At 55.2% G+C, this 17,163-nt stretch overlaps 9 protein-coding genes across 9 annotated transcripts; 2 read left to right on the plus strand and 7 right to left on the minus strand.

The window, feature by feature from the left end:
• Positions 1 to 163: 163 nt before the first annotated feature.
• On the minus strand, positions 164 to 1,026 carry HMPREF1541_01231 (uncharacterized protein; the record flags this gene model as incomplete). The annotated part of the gene is made up of 3 exons (XM_008713531.1): positions 164 to 350; positions 405 to 487; positions 538 to 1,026. 3 exons carry the CDS (start codon positions 1,024 to 1,026, stop codon positions 164 to 166), a joined length of 759 nt encoding a protein of 252 aa, XP_008711753.1.
• Positions 1,027 to 2,078: 1,052 nt separating this feature from the next.
• HMPREF1541_01232 (uncharacterized protein) lies at positions 2,079 to 3,371 on the plus strand (the record flags this gene model as incomplete). Its single annotated transcript, XM_008713532.1, has 1 exon — positions 2,079 to 3,371. One exon carries the CDS (start codon positions 2,079 to 2,081, stop codon positions 3,369 to 3,371), a length of 1,293 nt encoding a protein of 430 aa, XP_008711754.1.
• Positions 3,372 to 3,733: 362 nt separating this feature from the next.
• HMPREF1541_01233 (uncharacterized protein) lies at positions 3,734 to 4,555 on the minus strand (the record flags this gene model as incomplete). The annotated part of the gene is made up of 1 exon (XM_008713533.1): positions 3,734 to 4,555. One exon carries the CDS (start codon positions 4,553 to 4,555, stop codon positions 3,734 to 3,736), a length of 822 nt encoding a protein of 273 aa, XP_008711755.1.
• An 816-nt stretch (positions 4,556 to 5,371) lies between these two features.
• Positions 5,372 to 7,114, minus strand: HMPREF1541_01234 (uncharacterized protein; the record flags this gene model as incomplete). Its single annotated transcript, XM_008713534.1, has 1 exon — positions 5,372 to 7,114. One exon carries the CDS (start codon positions 7,112 to 7,114, stop codon positions 5,372 to 5,374), a length of 1,743 nt encoding a protein of 580 aa, XP_008711756.1.
• A 214-nt stretch (positions 7,115 to 7,328) lies between these two features.
• Positions 7,329 to 9,011, minus strand: HMPREF1541_01235 (uncharacterized protein; the record flags this gene model as incomplete). Its single annotated transcript, XM_008713535.1, has 3 exons — positions 7,329 to 8,487; positions 8,542 to 8,761; positions 8,819 to 9,011. 3 exons carry the CDS (start codon positions 9,009 to 9,011, stop codon positions 7,329 to 7,331), a joined length of 1,572 nt encoding a protein of 523 aa, XP_008711757.1.
• A 241-nt stretch (positions 9,012 to 9,252) lies between these two features.
• On the minus strand, positions 9,253 to 10,554 carry HMPREF1541_01236 (uncharacterized protein; the record flags this gene model as incomplete). The annotated part of the gene is made up of 1 exon (XM_008713536.1): positions 9,253 to 10,554. One exon carries the CDS (start codon positions 10,552 to 10,554, stop codon positions 9,253 to 9,255), a length of 1,302 nt encoding a protein of 433 aa, XP_008711758.1.
• Positions 10,555 to 11,164: 610 nt separating this feature from the next.
• HMPREF1541_01237 (uncharacterized protein) lies at positions 11,165 to 13,848 on the minus strand (the record flags this gene model as incomplete). The annotated part of the gene is made up of 2 exons (XM_008713537.1): positions 11,165 to 13,497; positions 13,545 to 13,848. 2 exons carry the CDS (start codon positions 13,846 to 13,848, stop codon positions 11,165 to 11,167), a joined length of 2,637 nt encoding a protein of 878 aa, XP_008711759.1.
• A 656-nt stretch (positions 13,849 to 14,504) lies between these two features.
• Positions 14,505 to 15,166, plus strand: HMPREF1541_01238 (uncharacterized protein; the record flags this gene model as incomplete). The annotated part of the gene is made up of 2 exons (XM_008713538.1): positions 14,505 to 14,829; positions 14,877 to 15,166. The coding sequence occupies 2 exons, from the start codon at positions 14,505 to 14,507 to the stop codon at positions 15,164 to 15,166; spliced, it is 615 nt and encodes a 204-aa protein (XP_008711760.1).
• A 6-nt stretch (positions 15,167 to 15,172) lies between these two features.
• Positions 15,173 to 17,005, minus strand: HMPREF1541_01239 (tRNA pseudouridine(38-40) synthase; the record flags this gene model as incomplete). Its single annotated transcript, XM_008713539.1, has 1 exon — positions 15,173 to 17,005. One exon carries the CDS (start codon positions 17,003 to 17,005, stop codon positions 15,173 to 15,175), a length of 1,833 nt encoding a protein of 610 aa, XP_008711761.1.
• Positions 17,006 to 17,163: the final 158 nt, after the last annotated feature.

Genomic DNA, 17,163 nt, shown 5'->3' on the forward strand with positions numbered 1-17,163 from the left:
TCAGGGCACACTATGCGTACCAGCTCCTATGGATTAGCCCTTTGTCCATGTGCCCGCTTCCGGTCTAAAGCCACCCACATATCCTTCCGCCGCCATGATATGTTCTTGGTAAGTTTGGCCGGTTAGACTCACTTGCTAATACGAAAGACCACACCACGGTATTTCATGACACACCGCGTCCTCCGTCAACATCAAAGGCCGCACCAGTGATGTAGTTCGCCTCATCCGAGGCAAGGTAGCAAACCATATTTGCAACATCTTCTGGCTGGCATACTCGCCCCAGCGGCACGGTACCCAGGACTTTCTTACGTCCTTCGGGCGTATCATGGCCACCGAGCACCTTCGGAAGCCTGCAATACGATCAGCGTCTCTGGTTTTTGACGAATGGAGGCGCCTGAGCTTACATTGCTGTCTCGCCTACCGCTGGTCGAATGCAGTTGAAGCGAATGCCGTGCGCCGCATATTCGCCTGCAAGACCCTTCGTTGTCTGCAACACAAATTAACTTGGTTAACGTCAGCAGCAACGAAAACACTCACGACAGTTACGGCTCCCTTGCTCGCGGCATACCAAACCAGGAAAGGCCGCGGCCGTGGCTCGGATATGCTGCTCAGGTTCACGAATGACCCCTTGACTTTGTTCTCAATCCAGTACGGCGTGATGACCTTGTTGCTCAGATACAATGGCTTCACATTGACCCTGAACATGAGGTCAAACTGGTCTTCCGGAATCGTGTGGGAAGGTCCCGCGTTATGAACGACTCCGGCGCAATTGACGACGATGTCAAGTTTACCAAAGCTATCCAGCACTGCTTTCAATATGCCCTTCCAAGATTCTTCCGACGAGACGTCTGCTGTGTGAGCCACACAGCTGTCCGGTGTCGCCTCGGCTGTTTCGCGCACCGTTCGCTCATTCAGATCGACGCCTAGGACTTTGGCGCCTTCGGCAGTGACTTTCTTGACGATGCCTCGGCCGAAGCCAGCGCCCGCGCCGGTAACGACTATGACTTTGCCATCGAGTCGACCCATGTTGTTGGCGATGTGCAGACTTTGCTTGTGCAGTTTCCAACGTACTAGAGGTTTCACGACACGGTGTTCGATATTGCTCTCCCAAAGGCAGCAAAGGCAGGTAGATGATGAAGCAAGTGAGTCCCAGCAGCACCTTTTCCCGTCGTTGACTTGAGTCGACTTATCTACTTCGAATACACTTCGAAACTACCCGAGGGTACGAAAGCACTTCTGGTTCTCCACACTTTGCCTTGTGGATTTGCGGAGAAGACATGGAGAGGAGGAGGGGCAGCGAGCCTGGACTTTCTCGGCGAGGTTGCCTTAACCAGATTGCTTCTGGAACTCGACCTGCTTGATACAATCACATCGATGCTGCATCGGTGAAGTCTGAGGGTGCGAATTCCGCCCTGAGCGTGATCGCTGCTTCCCAATTTTGCCCTGTTCTGTCCAGGACACTTCCGAAGCCCTACATCTTATCCACTTCAACATCATTCAGAGACAGCAACGTACAAGCTCATCCGTGCCTTTTCGACCTGGACGCTGAATCACTGCATCTATCATGCAGGGGTTATATGGAGTCTTTCCAAATCCGGCGGCTGAGCTAGACACCCTGGTTGCCCTACCTAAGACAATGCAGCCGGTATTCAGCCCGAATGCACACCTCAGGTCGAGGCTTGCGCTGGGCATTTGACTCAAGAGGGGCCATGTTCGTGGCTGTCGTCGGCCTACTCACATTGACTAGCATGTACGGAATCTGCTTGTCGTGTCTGCAGCCCGGATCAAGAGACAGCATCCGCTATGCGTTAGGTTTGGTGCTCTGGCCGTCAGCCACCCTTCACCAGCAGCCTGGTCCAACATGAATGGATGGATGTCAACAAATTTTCTCGGATCGAGCGACGTGGGCCATCTCGATAGCAGCCTCGAGAACTCTGAATGCAATGTTGCAGACCGCTATTCTATCAGCCGTTGGGTATAAATTTCAGGTTCTGCTGGACATGCATGACCAAGCTACCTACATCACATCTCTACCTTTCTCTGGGGTAACGAGAACAGCAGTCATTCAAGCAACAGCAATGGCGAGCATAACTTTCCCCCCAGTGCCCGAGTTGCCGATTCATCCGTACGTTCAGTACCTGAGGTCTACTCTCGTCAAAATCGACCGCCTCAAAGACCTTGAAAAGGCCATACGCGAAAGCATCGAGAAAGACCAAATCGTGGAATTTACTGAATGGGGCATTACAGACGCAAGCCGCTTCTTCCAGTACGCAAGCTACCTCCTTACATCGTGGATTCCGAGTGAAACGCAAGACGGTCGTTTCGTCTACTATGTCCTCACCATCTTTTACTACGTCTTCGACAAAGCCAGCATCGAAGACCTGCAGACGCCCATCGCCCCCACGTCCATTCAGGGCGACATGCCAATCATCACCCCAGTCTCTAATTGGATCACTGGCTTTGCTGTCCGCATGGGACAATGGCTGGACACACCTGACTCCCTGACGCCGGCCAGCTATCAGTCCTTTGTCCACTCTCCACCGTACCGTGTGGGTCCACACGGCGACTACCACATCCCTGACCCTGCCGACCCCCGCGGTGGCTTCAAGACCTTCAATGAACTCTTCTGCCGCCGCCTGCGCTGTGATTATCCCTATACCGGCGTCCGCCCGATCGCGGGGCCCAAGGACCCCAACGTCGTCATCTTCCCCGCCGACTCGACGTTTGACGGGGCTTTCCCCATCGATAGCAACAACACGGTCGAGATCAAGGGCCTCCAGTGGCCCATTTCCGCCCTGCTAGCCGGCTCGGAGTACGCTGACAGTTTCGCCGGAGGCACCTGGGCACACGCATTCCTCAATACGTTCGACTATCACCGGCAGCACGCGCCTGTGGCCGGAACAGTCGTCGAGGCCTCCAACATTGAAGGGCTATGCTATCTGCAGGTCATTGCCAAGGACGACGAGCATGGGCATACGCGACTGAAACCACACCGTGGATTCAGGAGCCCAGCTAACAAGCCCCGGCACAATGGCGACGTAGTCGCACAGCCAGACGCCCCCGACGAGGCGGGCTACGAGTTCATCCAGACGCGGGGTCTGATCATCATCAAGACGGGACGGCCGGAAGTCGGCTTGGTGGCGGTGCTGCCCATGGGCATGGCGCAAGTGAGCAGTGTCAAGCTGGCGGTGCGGGTCAACCAGGAACTGAAGAAGGGTGAGGAGATTTCGCATTTCGAGTTTGGCGGAAGCGACATCGTCCTGGTCTTTGAGAAGAAGGCCGGTGTGGATTTCTCCAAGATGCCCTTGAAGGAGCACCACTTCATGGGCGAGCAGTTGGCGACGTTCAATCCTGCTGCTGCTGGGACTTGAGGGCTACCTTGAACTACTGATTTGAGGAACGGGAGAGAGCAGGGGCAGAGAGAAGGGGGTTGGATATCCACGACTAACTCTATCCGGTCACTACCGCACGACAAATGAGTGGTTCGAGAATTCTGCCAGAATTATCGGCATAGAAGGAAGAGGGTAAGAAAGTGTCACTGTATCAACAGCGGCCGCTCACTAAGCGGCCGCTGCCCTACATTATAGAAGCGAAATAAGCCTGCCCGTCATGTATGCGTTGCTCCCAAGCCCTAAAGTCTTACATCAAGAAGTGAAAACCCCAGTCATGGCCTGCCCTCCCCCTTCCCCTTGATCTCTCTATCCCACTCCCCAAGATCACGGTCGCCCGATGCTCACAGCGCAAAAGCAGCCACAGCAGCAGCAACAACCCCCGCCACCACCAAGGTCATCGACCCGCCCACCCTCGCCGCCGCACCCGTCGACCCCAGCGGCCCCTTGTTGTTCCCGCCCACATTCACGGGGTTCATCGGCCCGCCCGTCCCGCTACTGGGCCTCGCGCCCGTCGCGCTCGGCCTAACCCACCCTGTGCTGTTGCACGGCAAGCTACCATCCGTGCCGTTGCGCAGTGGGAAGCTCGTGTGGTTCATGGGCGCGGGGGGCAGGTGGCCCTTCGTTGTCGTCGTGTTGTCTGCTGCTGCTGCTGCTGCTGTCGTGGCGTTCTCGGGGATGCTGGCTGTGATGGCGTCGGCGGTCGTGGAGGTGTCGTTGCAGGGCTCCGTCACGGTGCTGGTGGCGGTGCCGGTCGTCTCGACGAGGAGGACGGTGTGCGTGACGAAGGGTTGGGCTTCTTGGCGGGGGAGGAGGGAGGGGTTGTTGGCGCTATCGCTGCTGTCGGAGCCTTGGTGTAGGACTTCCCAGGCGGGTTCGACGAGGGCGGGAGGCGCGAGGTCGATTTTGGCGTTTGCGTCGTGGAAGGGCGCGGGGGGCGACTCGGGGTTGGGAGTGTTGGAGGAGGGTAGGGAGTCGTCAGCGCGGCGGTGCAGCGGTGGCGCAGCGGCATTCAGATCGGCTAGTTTGACGACGACGGGGATGTTGAAGTGGGCTTCGCCGTTGCTGTCGAGCGGGAAGGGTGGGGATGTCGCAGAGGGCGTGTCTTGTGCTGAAGCGAGGAGAGGCACGGCGAGGAGGAGGAGGGCGGCGTGTACAGGAGCCATTCTGTTGGAAGGCATCGTTGAGGGTGAGCGAATGAGATGGAGGCGTCGGCGGTATTTTGCACCGTGGTATTGGATACTCCTATGCTGAGATTGCGACTTTTCACACAGCTGTCTCGAAGGTACTGCACGGAAGGATCGGCAAGGATGAGGCATCCAAAGGCAAGACGCTGGCAAGAGAAGACCAAGATATTCTGGGTAGCAGGCGGCTTGAAGCGCGCTCGAGATGACCGGATGCGGTGGCATCAACTATAAGAGGCACAAAGACGGGTTTTCGATTGTGTGTACCATCCATTTGTGGACAATTGATGAGTCTTTGTTGTGTCTGTGCTCAGGGAAGTCTAGTCTGGACTGCTGTTCCCGGCGCGTTCGATGGGAATCTATTGTTGGTTACCGTGCTTTGTCCGCTGCATCTGAGGACACGAGCATTCCGAACTTTGGTCAAAGCGTCCAAAGAGTGAGGTGAGCAGTCCGCAATTCTAGGGCAGGTATAAAGACTGATGGACGATCTGTATCATTGGAGTATCTGTCGGGCGCTTTGCTTGCTCTTCAAAGATGAGAAGTAAGTCATAATTGTGTAGAAAAATAGGTTTGCAGCAGGTCCCGAGTTTGCCCTTGTCGTAGTGGCAGCGTGCTGTAACTTCCGGCTGCCGGCGTTATCGTCAGTAGCCGATTTCCAACCAACCTTCTCGTTTGCTGAATGACCGAGGAGTAATTGTATTGGTGGCCGCTCCGCTCAGCCTGCTGTCATCGATGTCCGCTATCATTTTTGCCACCCTCTAGGCGTAATGCAGATAGTGCTTTCGGCGATGAGCCACCTTACCGACCCTTCTCCATCTCCAGTGCACACTGGTCCTGCTCGTCATCGCGCTCGCGAGGTTTCGCGATCCATCGAGTCTTTTGGGTGACCTCCTGGAGCACCCATGGTGCAGGATACCCACGTCCCATCTTGCGCTCCCATTCTCCGAACTTGACTTCTAAAACTCGTGCAGTGCTGTTTCCACGAGATCCAAAGATGAAACGCCAAAGTTTGCCCACAAACTGCTCCATCTGCGGTTGAGTCGAGGGAGGAATGGGCTCAGGACGCAGTTTGGCTCTCTTGGAATCGTGGTCTCCATCTCGAGAATTGGCAGCGGCGTTCTCGGCCACGGTATCGTCCTCTGCATCTCTCCGATCTTCGCCTTCACTTCCGCTATCATCGTCGTTATCGTCATAGTCATCATCATCAGCGTCGTCAGGTGACCGGCTCGAGTAGTATCTTGGATTGGCGAGACTAGCGATGCCTAGGTCGTAATATATCTGCAACTTAGCCAACTTCATCTTGGCTAGTTCTTTGATCACATCATCGACTTCAAGTTCTGAGTCCAGCTCCCGGGTATGACGGTCGCAGTCAACTGACAAGTCTCTCAATTGTGCGCAGGTTTCACGAATGGCCGCGATATCCTCAGCGGTGAGAACTTTCCTGCTGCCGTCATCGTCATGCTCAATGGTCTCCCTCTCATGCAGATGCAGGGTTTCCAAAGAAGGCCCATGGCGTGTTAAGACTGTACTCAAAGAAATGGCGCCCATCCAGGACCAGAGACTTATGCTCTGAAGTGGTGAACACGTGGTGAGATAGTTCTCCGCAGCGGCTGAAAGGCTTTTTCCACCGTAGCTGAGGTTGAGGGAAAGATGCTTCAGGTTGGGAAGCAACTTCGGAGCGCTGGTGAAATAATTCACATCAGGAGCGCCTCGAGAGCACTTGATGTTTTCCAGCTGCGAAAGATCGACAAATCTGGCCCATTCATTGAGTGTGCTCTCACTGAGAGGATATCCGTCTAAAGTCAGGCGTCTCAGGGATTTGTTGGGTTTTGGATGTGTATGAAATCTTTTCGCACGTGCCGCCTCGTCCTTGCTCTCATCGGAAGTCGGAATATGGACAACACAGCCAGAAACACCTTCAGAAATAGAAGCAAATCTCAAGTTTGGAGCATTGGCGACGATGCGCTCGAAGCAAGCACGTCTGAGATCCGGTGTGTTTCCGTTCCTCCATATCTGAGTCCTGATGGCGGTCAATGCGGGAGAATGAGCTAATGCGATTTCAGCTGGATCGTGCTCGTCCGCAGTCTGTTCGTTCCGCTGGAAGTTGTAGACCAACAGCTCAGCCGACTTCTGGTGTTCATGGAGAGCGTTGAGCACACTCAAGGGGATCGCAGAAGCACGATTCCATGTCAATGTCTTGAGTTTTCCCAGTCTTGAGATGAGCTTGACAAGTCCCTCCCAATTGGTAGCTTCGTTTTGGAATGGCTCAGTTCCCCAATATAGTACATTCTTGCTGTCGACTGTCATGTCTCTCAGGCCGCGAAGAATGTTATCGTCCTCTAGCCAGTCGTGAACCTCCGGACAGATGGCGCAATTAGGTGCGATAAAGAGGGTTTTGCGCCTGTGTACAACAAGCTTGCTGGTAGCATGAATAAGTTTGTTTGTCAGAGCGAAGTTCAGAGCTGAATTTGCTGAGCTGTCTGCAACATATTCAAATATGAGTGCAAGAACCTCAACTTCGAGGTCGTCAAGTCGAGGCATGGCGCTTAAGATGAAAAAGTCAGACTATGTGGGTCGAAGAACAATGATCGGCCAGTGGCGATCTTGATGAGAGTGTGTGAGGTGGCGGTGGTGAAGTAGACGAGGTCGAATGTTGCACAAGTGGAGATCAAGTTAGGCAACGACCGCCAAGCCGCTAGTCTTACAAGGCAGCCATCCGCTTGAGCGTTAGCGTTGATGTACGCCTTTTGCCCGCCTAGACCTTGTCCTCCGATTGCCCGGCTGTGACCGTTTGCTGCGGATCATTCGTCAGCCCTTTCTCACTGGATCGTACCGGCCCCTCGTCTCGTTCCCCGGGCACGGCCTCATCGTCCGTGACGGGAGGTGGTAGCTCATGTGGCAGCTGCTCCGGCTCCTGCTCCTTGACCTCTTTTACCGGCCGTGCAACATTCTTTCTGATATCCCAACCCCCCCTCCAGCCTACCCAGCCCTTCTCGTGTGGGCCTCGAACAAGGCAAATTAGAAGCGCGAACGTGATAAAGCCCACACTCGCACTGCCACTGGCGATCCATCCCCCATGAGCATACAGGCGGTTGCCAACAGCGGTCCCCATCAATTGACCACTAAATACGCTCACCATGTAAGCTGTATTGACACGGTTCCTAGCCTTTGGCGCAGTGCTGTATATTGCGGTCCTGTTGGCAATCTGACTTGTCTGTATCCCGATGTCCAGCCCCATAGCCTGGAGAATGGGACCAGCGACCGTGATCTTGCCCGTATACGTCCCGACAACGACACTGGTGAGACAAATTATCTCGCCAATAATCACACTGAACAGCGGGACAGTCTTGTCCATGACAGTCCGAGCAAAAATCGGACCCCATGTCATCGCCGCGATCCCTATCAGTGCAAACATGCCAATCACGAGACTCGAGTAGTGGTATGGAGGACCCGCCAACAGAAAAGTCAATGTCGTCCAATAATTGGTGAAGGTAGATGAGGTGAAAAAGCCGATCAGACATGCCTGCATCAGCGTCGGAAACTTAAAGGTCAACTTGATGATGTCCCACAGCAAATATGGGTATCTTCTGATGAGACTCTCTCCCGGATTCGTCGAGGGATAGTCCGGCATGAACAAGTACAGCAGGATCAAGATGATGTACTGCAGAGCGAACGAGATCCAGTAAATGTACCTCCATCCGATGACAAACGCCACAACTCCGGAGAGGAAGCGTGCCAGAAGCATTCCCAGCAGCATGCCAGAGACCACGACCGAAAGCGCTGTGGCTCGTCGGTGAGCCGGGGCCAGGTCGCCCACCAGCGGTAACATGAGCTGCGGAGTCACGGTAGTGACCGATGTGATGAAAGATAGCGCGAGGAAAGCATGAAAGTTGTGTGTCACGCAAAGACCAATCCTATGGTGCCTTCAGCATGGTCCGGGAAGGATGGAAAGCGTGGCGAGTGCTCACCAGAGAGTTGCCGTGAACCATACCAGCCAAAGCACAAATAGTCGTCGTTTGAGCTGATCTCCCAGAGGACAGAGAAAGAGCAGACCGGCAGCATAGCCGGCTTGCGCAAGCGTGGGGACGTATGACGCTTGCTCATCGGTGACGCCAAAGTCTTTAGCCAGGAGGTTGAGGATGGGATGGTTGTAGTAGAGATTTGCAACCGTGAAGCAGCCAGCGAATGCTAAGCATCATCAGCCAACAATCCACAGTCCATGACCGTAACTTCAGTCGTGCTCACCAAAGAGAATGTTCAAGCCTATATTGAAGGCAAAGGGTTTCTCCGGATCGTATCTGCATCTCGGCGGCACATACGCCAAACGATCGACCAGTGATCGTAGCCACATTTTGTGCGTAGTGGTGTTCTGAGTCTCATCTTGGGCGTCAACTGATTGCTGAGGCTCCAGAGCAATGGCTTCCTGCTTGCCTGACATGACCAGGCAGCGAGGACATCAGCGGTCAACAAATCCATGATGCAAGCAAGATATGGGAAATGGAGAAGAAGTAATAGCGTCGATATTGGAGAAGCCCCAACCGTAACGGGCAGGTCGTCTAACCTGTTGATCCCGGCTGAGCCTTTCTCCGGGCTTTGCGATAGGCGAGTACGGGAAATTTCCGGTTAAGAGCCTCGGGTGAAGAATTGGGATTCGCTCGCAGCCTCTCGCTCGTGTCTTCCTAGATCTTTGAGATCTCCTTTCCAAAGAGGATATTCAGGATCCATGTTATCAGGATCGCCAGTCTAGAACGCCAACTCCTGTTCCACATAAGGCTGCCGGAACGCCATGCAAGCCATGCGCTTCTGCCCGTCCAGCCCTCGTCATTGTGCCCCTTGCCCGCAATCACGCCATCTCTCTGACCAATGTAGCTGACGAGACGCTTCTGTGTGTATTGGAAGGGCTGCTCGAATGCTGGCCTGCCGGCCTTGATCTTGTTGAGATTGTCAACGAGATATTTCGACTTCTGACAAGCGACTTCAGCTGTTGTGGGGAGGCTCGCTCTCTCGATGTCTGCCGCGTCACCCAGGGCAAACACTCCTTCGTGAAGCTGGTTGCCTTGCTTTCCTGACGCAAGAACCCGAAGTCGATCGTCAGTCTGAATGCGCTTCAAGCCCTTCTCGGGAAGTTTGACATCTAGCTTCTCAAGCAAGGGTACATGTCGATTGCCAGTCGCCCAGATCAGCATCCCGTACGGCACCCGGCCGCGGTCCTTAATATAGAGGGCATCTGAGTCAACATTCTCAATCTTGGTATTCGGCGCTACGTCAATGCTCCGTTTGAGCAGCTGCTGAGTCGCGTACTCGTGCAACTTTTCGTCGTATGCACCCAGGATGTGAGGCGCGACGTCGTAGATTGATAGTGACATGTATTCCACCACCGACGGGTAGAGACCGGCAAGCTCGTTCTTGCAGAGGTCATCAAGCTCTGCGGTGAGCTCAATTCCAGTCGGACCACCTCCTACAACCGCGATATGAAGCAGCGCTCGAGCACGCTCTTCGCTGACGTTCGGAAGGCTGGCCTTTTCCAGTAGGTCGAACAAATTCTTACGAATTTTCATGGCGTCTGACACGTTCTTCACAAAGAGGCTGTGCTCCTGAACGCCAGGCGTGCCAAACGTGTTGGGCTGGCAACCAGGCGCAAGGACTAGATAGTCATACTCGATAGCAAATTCCTCCTTAGCTAACTCCGGGTCTTCATCGAATGCCGGAGCACATTGACACGTTTTGCTAACGAAATCGACATCCAGCACGTTTGCTTTGATAAATCTGAGCGCTGAGCGATGCTTTGACCGAATCGATTCCTCTGCTAGGTAGAAGTTGAAGAGACCCACCGCTGCTGAAGCCAACAACGGAGTGTATGCAGACGTGCGACGTGGCGATAGGATTGTGACCTCGTACGCGGAGAGATCGATGTGGTCACTGATGTAGAATCCAGCCCATCCACTGCCGACCACAACCAGCCGCGGCTTCGAGGACGTCATCTATGTGGCGAGCTTGCAAAAGATCAAAGAAGCTGTGCAGAAAAGAGGTTGTGGGAAAGTTGCACACAATGTCGAGGATCACAACCCGTATTTAATGTTGTTGGTGATGGATGGGCGAAAGTTGGCAGTAAAATGGTTGTACATCCATTAATCACCTTGCTGCATGTACGTCAGACGGCGGCACATGCGCTTCTCTTCTCCTAATCCAATCGAACATTAGCGAATCTGAGATTTTCGATGGCATCCCGGCGCACGAGCTTTGTATCAGGCTGAGATGCAGCATGGCGACGAGAATAGTCAATACCTAACACCAGTGATGAGATGAAAAGAAGTTCGACAGGTAAATAGTTCGATGGCTGGTCAACAGAGTACTTCTCCGTGCAATTGTGCTATGGAAGCGACTTTTGTTTGTCTGCAATCATGCCACTGAATCGTCGCCCACCGTCCACCGTTCCATACTTCATTTCTTCCCCACATTGTGTACAAATACAGGTGAAGAGCTTTGGCTCTTCGCACGAGGCCCTAGCCTCGGTGATTGCACAACAAACCCTAGAAAAAGACTAGTACTGCAAGAGACGAGATTTGCAGCAGCGAGACCGCTTAATCCAACTCAGTGATTCCATCCGCGACCTCCGCCATAGCTTCCATAAGTTCCGAATGCATTAGTGCCGTAGGTTCCGTAGCCACTGGATTGGTGTGCACCTTGCTGCCCACCAAAGGTCCCAAAACCGCCACCGTACTGAGGATAAGCACCGAACGCCTGTTGAGAATTGTGGGTAGGGGGCTGACCCAGCCCGCCCGGCTGAGCCTGACTGGTGTTCACGGTCGAACCGGGACGGCCAGCTTGAACCGAAGGGCTAGGACCCGAGGGCTTTGTAGCATCCTCGCTACCCTGAAGACTGCCGTGCTGCTGACCCAGTGACTGGCTCTGTCCAAATCCGGACGAGCTTCTGCCAAAAGGATCAGGCATCGCACCGAATTGATGGCTGCTGCCAGGAGTGGGCTGGTCCGACGGTTGGGCAGACCCGCTTCGCCCGTATGCATTCTCACGGCCACCAAAAGTGCCCGCGGTTGCCGGGCTAGATGAGTACTCGTGACCATACTGCTGCTGGGGTTGCCCATACATGCCAGACTTGTAAGAGCCAGCGCCGCCGTAGTGTTGGTTGGAGCCATACGCATATTGGTTGCCATAGTAATCGTCCTGTTGACGACGAGCATCGTCAAACATGGGTCGATTGGCACCATAGCGGCCCTGTGCCATTTGGTTCATATAGCTCTGGCTGTACTGTGGGTACTGCTGAGCATAGTTGTTGGGGTATCCATACGAATAAGCGCCATGATTGCCGCCCATGTGCTGCTGCTGCTGCTGCTGCTGCTGCTGCTGTTGAGCAGCTTGGGTGTGCTGAGCGGGAATACCAGGTGCGGGGGTGTTATTGCCGCTCGTAGTCGCCTCCTGTTGTCCGTAACCTTGCTGAGGGCGAGCGGTCGCGTAGTGTGACGCTGTCTCTGGTGCAGACGATCCAAAGGCACTTCCGGTGCGCTGAGCATCTTGATGCTGGTAGTTGTAGTATTGCTGGTAAGCATCACGGCCGTAGTAGCTTGACATGTCGTTCTGGCCCGCAGCCTGAGGCTGACCAGGGACTTGGCTCGCAAAGGGCTCCTGGTTCGGGCCAGGAGCTTGCGTGCTGGGTGGCTGCCCAAACGGATCATATGTCTTCGAAGGCTGGCCATATCTATACGGATCACCGAAGCCCGGTGCAACCTGAGGGGCGACCTGTTGGTGTTGCTGAGGGGCAGGCGGCAGACCAGGTGCCTGACGGTGAGCCTGAGGCTCAGTCGGAGGCTGCGGCTCTGCGGGTGCAGCGGTGGTCCGAGCTTCTGGCAGAGCAGGGGGTAACGAGGCTCGAGGAGCTACTGGAGAGTCGTCTGGAAGTTGAGTGCGCGTTTCGGGCTCTTCACGATCGTCATCGAGATCATCACTGTCACCATTGAGACCCATTTTCCCGAACTGTACAGCCGCTTTTTCCACAGCGTGATTGCCAGGCATGACAACAGCCTCCTGCTGCTCTTTAACCTTGCGGACGAAGCTAGCAGATCTCCCACCGCCGGTCGTGGCCTTCAGTGCAGTCGCTGCATAGCCCGAAGCTGGGCGAACTGGTGCCTTGGCCGAAGTAGTGAGCTGAGCAAGGGGGTCCTGAGTGCTCGCAGTGGTGCTAGCGACAGTGTGGGAAGCGGGGGGATGAGATTCATCGGGGAGCTGTTCGAGATTCGTCTCCGTGAGTTCATCCTTCCCTGGTGATAAATCGGTGGGACCTTCGGAGTGGGGAGCGGAGGGAAGTTCGGAGGGAGCATCGTCGACGACTTGTGCTTCGATGGGAGGCGGCAAGACTTCAGGTACGTTGGTCTGTTCGGGAGCACCAGCAGTAGCAGTATTGGACGAGTTTGCCTCCGGCTGTGCAGCTGGAACTGAAGCAGGGGCTTGTTTGGGTGCTGGTGGTGGCTTCGCAAAAAGGCCTGCCCAACCACCGGGCTTTTTCGTCGCAGCAGTGGTGGGAGCTGCAGGTTTCGTAGTCTCGACTGGGGCAGATGCCTTCTCAGTCTCAGCTTGGGCCGGTGTGTCTCCATTTGTAGGTGCAGAGTCCCAGCCGCCAACCGCTTCAGTAGTGGTAGCGGGCGAATCCCAGCCTCCGACCGCAGTGGCAGAGGTGGTTGTCTGACCCCATCCATCGTCCTCCGCCTTAGGTGCATGCTTGGTGCCGTTCGCTTGCGAAACAGCTCTTGCTCCTCTGCCGCCGCGAGCACCACGCTCGGTGCCTCGTCCACGTCCTCGTGCATCAATCCCACCTCGCCCACGGCCGCGAATCGAGCCGGTGTCCGCGGAAGTCGCAGTATCTTTGGACTTTGGCTGCTTCTTCTTTACTTCGCCCCATTGAGATATTGTGCCTGTTGAACGTTAGCTAGGTTGGCAATGGACGGAGACTACCACCAACCAGATGAGATGCGATCGACTGCAGCTTCGAGGTCACCGTTGGTCTCTTCGAGAGCGAAAACCAAGTCTTCGTCGCTCCATCCGGGGCAGACTTCATGCAGGAGAGGGATCTTGTCGCCGAACTTTCTCTTCAGTTCGCCAACTTCGCCTTCATCTTCCAAGGTTGTGAGAGGCATGTTCTCTTGTTCGTTTGTGTCTTTGTGCGATCTGGAAGGATTGCGACCACCTCTGAAGCCACCTCGCCCGCCTCTAAAGCCACCTCGGCCTCTGGAGTTGCCAGTCCTGGCCGACTGGACTTCGGACATTATGAGTTGTGAAGGAGGCTATGCAGTACTCAGGGATCGAGGAACAAAAGGTACACGTCAACGGAAGATGAGGCTGCCAAAAGCAGACCGCCGCGGAGCGAGAGGTGTGGTTTCCAAAGTATGGTGGATGAGGTAGGTAGACGACGAAAAAGTTACGAAGGGATTGATTGTGTTGTGACAATAGCAATTGTCTTGTTTGCAGCCGGGGTCACAAACTTGAAGCGCAGGCTGGTCAAGTCGCAGCCAAGCACGATCGGCTGAGGTGGAGTCGATGGGTGTGGTTACAGCCAATGAACGCACGGCTTCCGTACGCTCTTGCCCCAAACTCACAGGTGATTTTCAGTTGGCGTAGACAGGCGACAGCTACAGCTACAACTCGCGTCTGCAGACGTCCACCTTCCACCATCCAACTGCTACAGCCGAGAGAGCTCAGCGCTTGATACATACTGCGCTTGGCCTGGCTGAATTTTTGCCGCTGCTCGCTGGATTCCATAGGCTAAGCTCCCTATTTATTCATATGCCAAGACCTGACATGACCTATCACTCCAGCATACTACTGTGTTGATTGAAACCTTGGAGACGCCATCTACAAGCTGCGATGCTCTAGCCGAAAGGCTCAAGGGCGTTGATATCCACGCAAGAGTCATCTTCCCCTCATGAAGTCTCATTTGGCCGTCGAGGCCCCGTCATCTACGACCGTCTCCTACGTGGTGGCCAGCAAGAAGCGGCCAACCTCGAAGACTCTGATCTTGATTGGTTACTGTCTCAGAGTCAGCCTTGCGTTCCATGTGTTGCTAGCCAATCTTTGCAAACTCCAGGAGGATGGGATGCTGGAACACGGACAAGGCTATGCGGAATTGCTCTTCCGCCTTACATTTATCGATTCATTCGTTGAATACCTGGCATCACGGGCAGAATGGTGGCAGCTAGGCATTACATCAGCAATCCTGCTCTGGGCCTGCTTGCGAAGGCCCTACGTTGGTATGCAACCTCCCATGTTCCGTGGCAAAGCAGCTAATGTCCAGCAGAAGAGTCTCTTCTCGTCCTCCAGGGCCTGGGGATCCAGACTTCAACCAGCTCTTCCTACTACTTTGTGAGCCCTACAACAACATTCATTTCGACCACTCGCATCCAGGACATCGTCATCCATGAAGCCTTCAAGGGACTTGAGGTCAAGTTCTACCTTGCTGTGATTGTCGAAGGTGCCACGGAGGTGGTAGTCGTCTTCCCGAGCCTTCTGCCTCGCCTGGATGTACTGCAGGAGGTATGGCGCGGCACTCGGAGGTGTCTGTACGCAAATACGCCCAAGGCCGGGTAATCAAGCTCAAGTGCCATCGAGTGCCGACTTCCGCTTGGTATCTTTCCTTGCTTGGCGGCCGTTGCGATACTTCTCATTCTGGTTCTCGAGGGTGTCCATCTTGGGCTTCTTCGCAATGGGCGTATAGAGTCCGACAACCCGGGCCGAATCGGCGCCGTCGAATATCTTTTGACTCCGTTGAGCTGTTGAAGGTTGTCGAAACCCACCTCTCGTCAATGGGGTGCCATCGCCTTGGTTTAGCGCCTGGTCCAGAAGGCTACTGGTGACTGTCTCTTCAAGCTTGGCTTTTCGCCACTGCGTCCACAATGTATCGGTCAGTCCGCCCAGACCGAATTTGGTATCGTTTTTGCTTGTCACTGCTGGCATTGCGACCGCATCTCCGGCGTATACCCAATCCAGCTTGCCTCTTCCACCGTCTTCAGGACTGTCAAACACGCAGTCCCACAACACCAGTGGTCCGTCGTCTGCCATTTCGTACATAGCTTTCTTGGGATTGCTCTCGACATCCAGTAACTGGTCCACCACGCGCGGCTGCTCTAGACCCTGGCCGACCAAGAACAACACTGCAACCATGCACCGTACCTGGTGCCACAGGAATGCACTCCCGTGGACCGAAAAGCAGTACACCTTTGGGCCTTCATCCACGAATTCACCAATCCCCGACCTCCTGGCAAGCGTCTTTATAGCGTCTTCTCCAGTAGCATTGAGGTGTTTGTGGTCTGTCAACTTCCGCCCGCCGCTCTCCCACAACTCAACGTCGGCAAAATTGATCCGTCGTTCGCAGCTGCTCATCTGCTTGCTCGGATCAATCTTACACAGATTCCTGTAATCGTGGGTCCCCTCTAGTTTCTTCGCCGCCTCCCGCATCTTGTCAATATCGAGCCAGCCTTCCCTTATTGGCGAAGGACTGCCATCTGCCAAGGTCATGCCTATTGGTCCAGGCGTGGGGAGGAAGGCCGGGTTGGTGAAGAAGTACTTGTACCGCCGCTCCTTGCAGGAGAAGCGCGCATCGAAGTCGGCCGGTGGGGTTGGAGCCCAAGCGAGGATACGGATAGAAGCGGGGAGGATAGAATTGAGGATGGAGAGGTAGGGCAGCTCGTCCGCGACAGGGTCGAACGCACGCCTCGGCGACGAGGAAGCAGGAGGGCCAGGAGGAGCAATAGCGGAATCATCATTCGTATCTTCAACACTATCCACTGCCTCCCTCTTTGCTCCTCCCACGCACTCATCCCCTTCCCTTGGTACGCGCTTTGGCGCATTACTCCTCACCCGCACGCCGACAACCTGCCCAAAAGCACTCACGCCTCGATCCGTCCTCCCACACTTGCTATACTCGCATCCATCCCAATTCAACTCCAGCCTCTTCTTGCCGCCACCGGCACCATCCTCAACCGTGGCTTCCCCGGCAGCGGCATACCTCTGGAGACGCCTGGCTGCCTCCCACTCTACCTCGACGTCCTCGTCCGCGCCCTCGGCGATCGGCGGGCTGATGAGCCGCGCCTTGCGCAGCGCCTTCCACAGCACCTCCTCGACGGTGGGCTTCGGCGGCACGGTGCCGTTGGCGTGCTCGAAGCCGTTGTAGTGTTGGCCCATGTAGGAGAATTTGAGCGCGATGAGGCGCGTGCTGAAGCGGGAGGCGTCGAATGGCTTGGAGGGCTTTGCTTTGGGTTTGCGGCTGGAGGCGGGAGGGGCAGAGGTGGTGAGTGCGGCGAGCTGCGAATTGGTGGCTTGCAGTTGGGTTTCGAGGCGGTTGATGCGCGAGATCAGCTCGGCGGGTGTGTAGTGGGAGTAGTCGGTGGAGGGGCGGGGAGAGTCTTGCTGGCCATTCGATGTAGCCATATTGCGGGACATGAATTGGGAGGGAACAGCGAGGAGTGCAGGTCGGGGGGATCTCGTGACGTTTGGGCGATGATGACAGTGCACTAGACTGTCACCCGCTCGCAGCAAACGCCGACGCATTGAGCCAGCATGATATACGCAGAGTTGGCGGGTGGAAC

Source organism: Cyphellophora europaea (genome assembly GCF_000365145.1).
Source record: "Cyphellophora europaea CBS 101466 unplaced genomic scaffold supercont1.1, whole genome shotgun sequence".
NCBI lineage: Eukaryota > Fungi > Ascomycota > Eurotiomycetes > Chaetothyriales > Cyphellophoraceae > Cyphellophora > Cyphellophora europaea.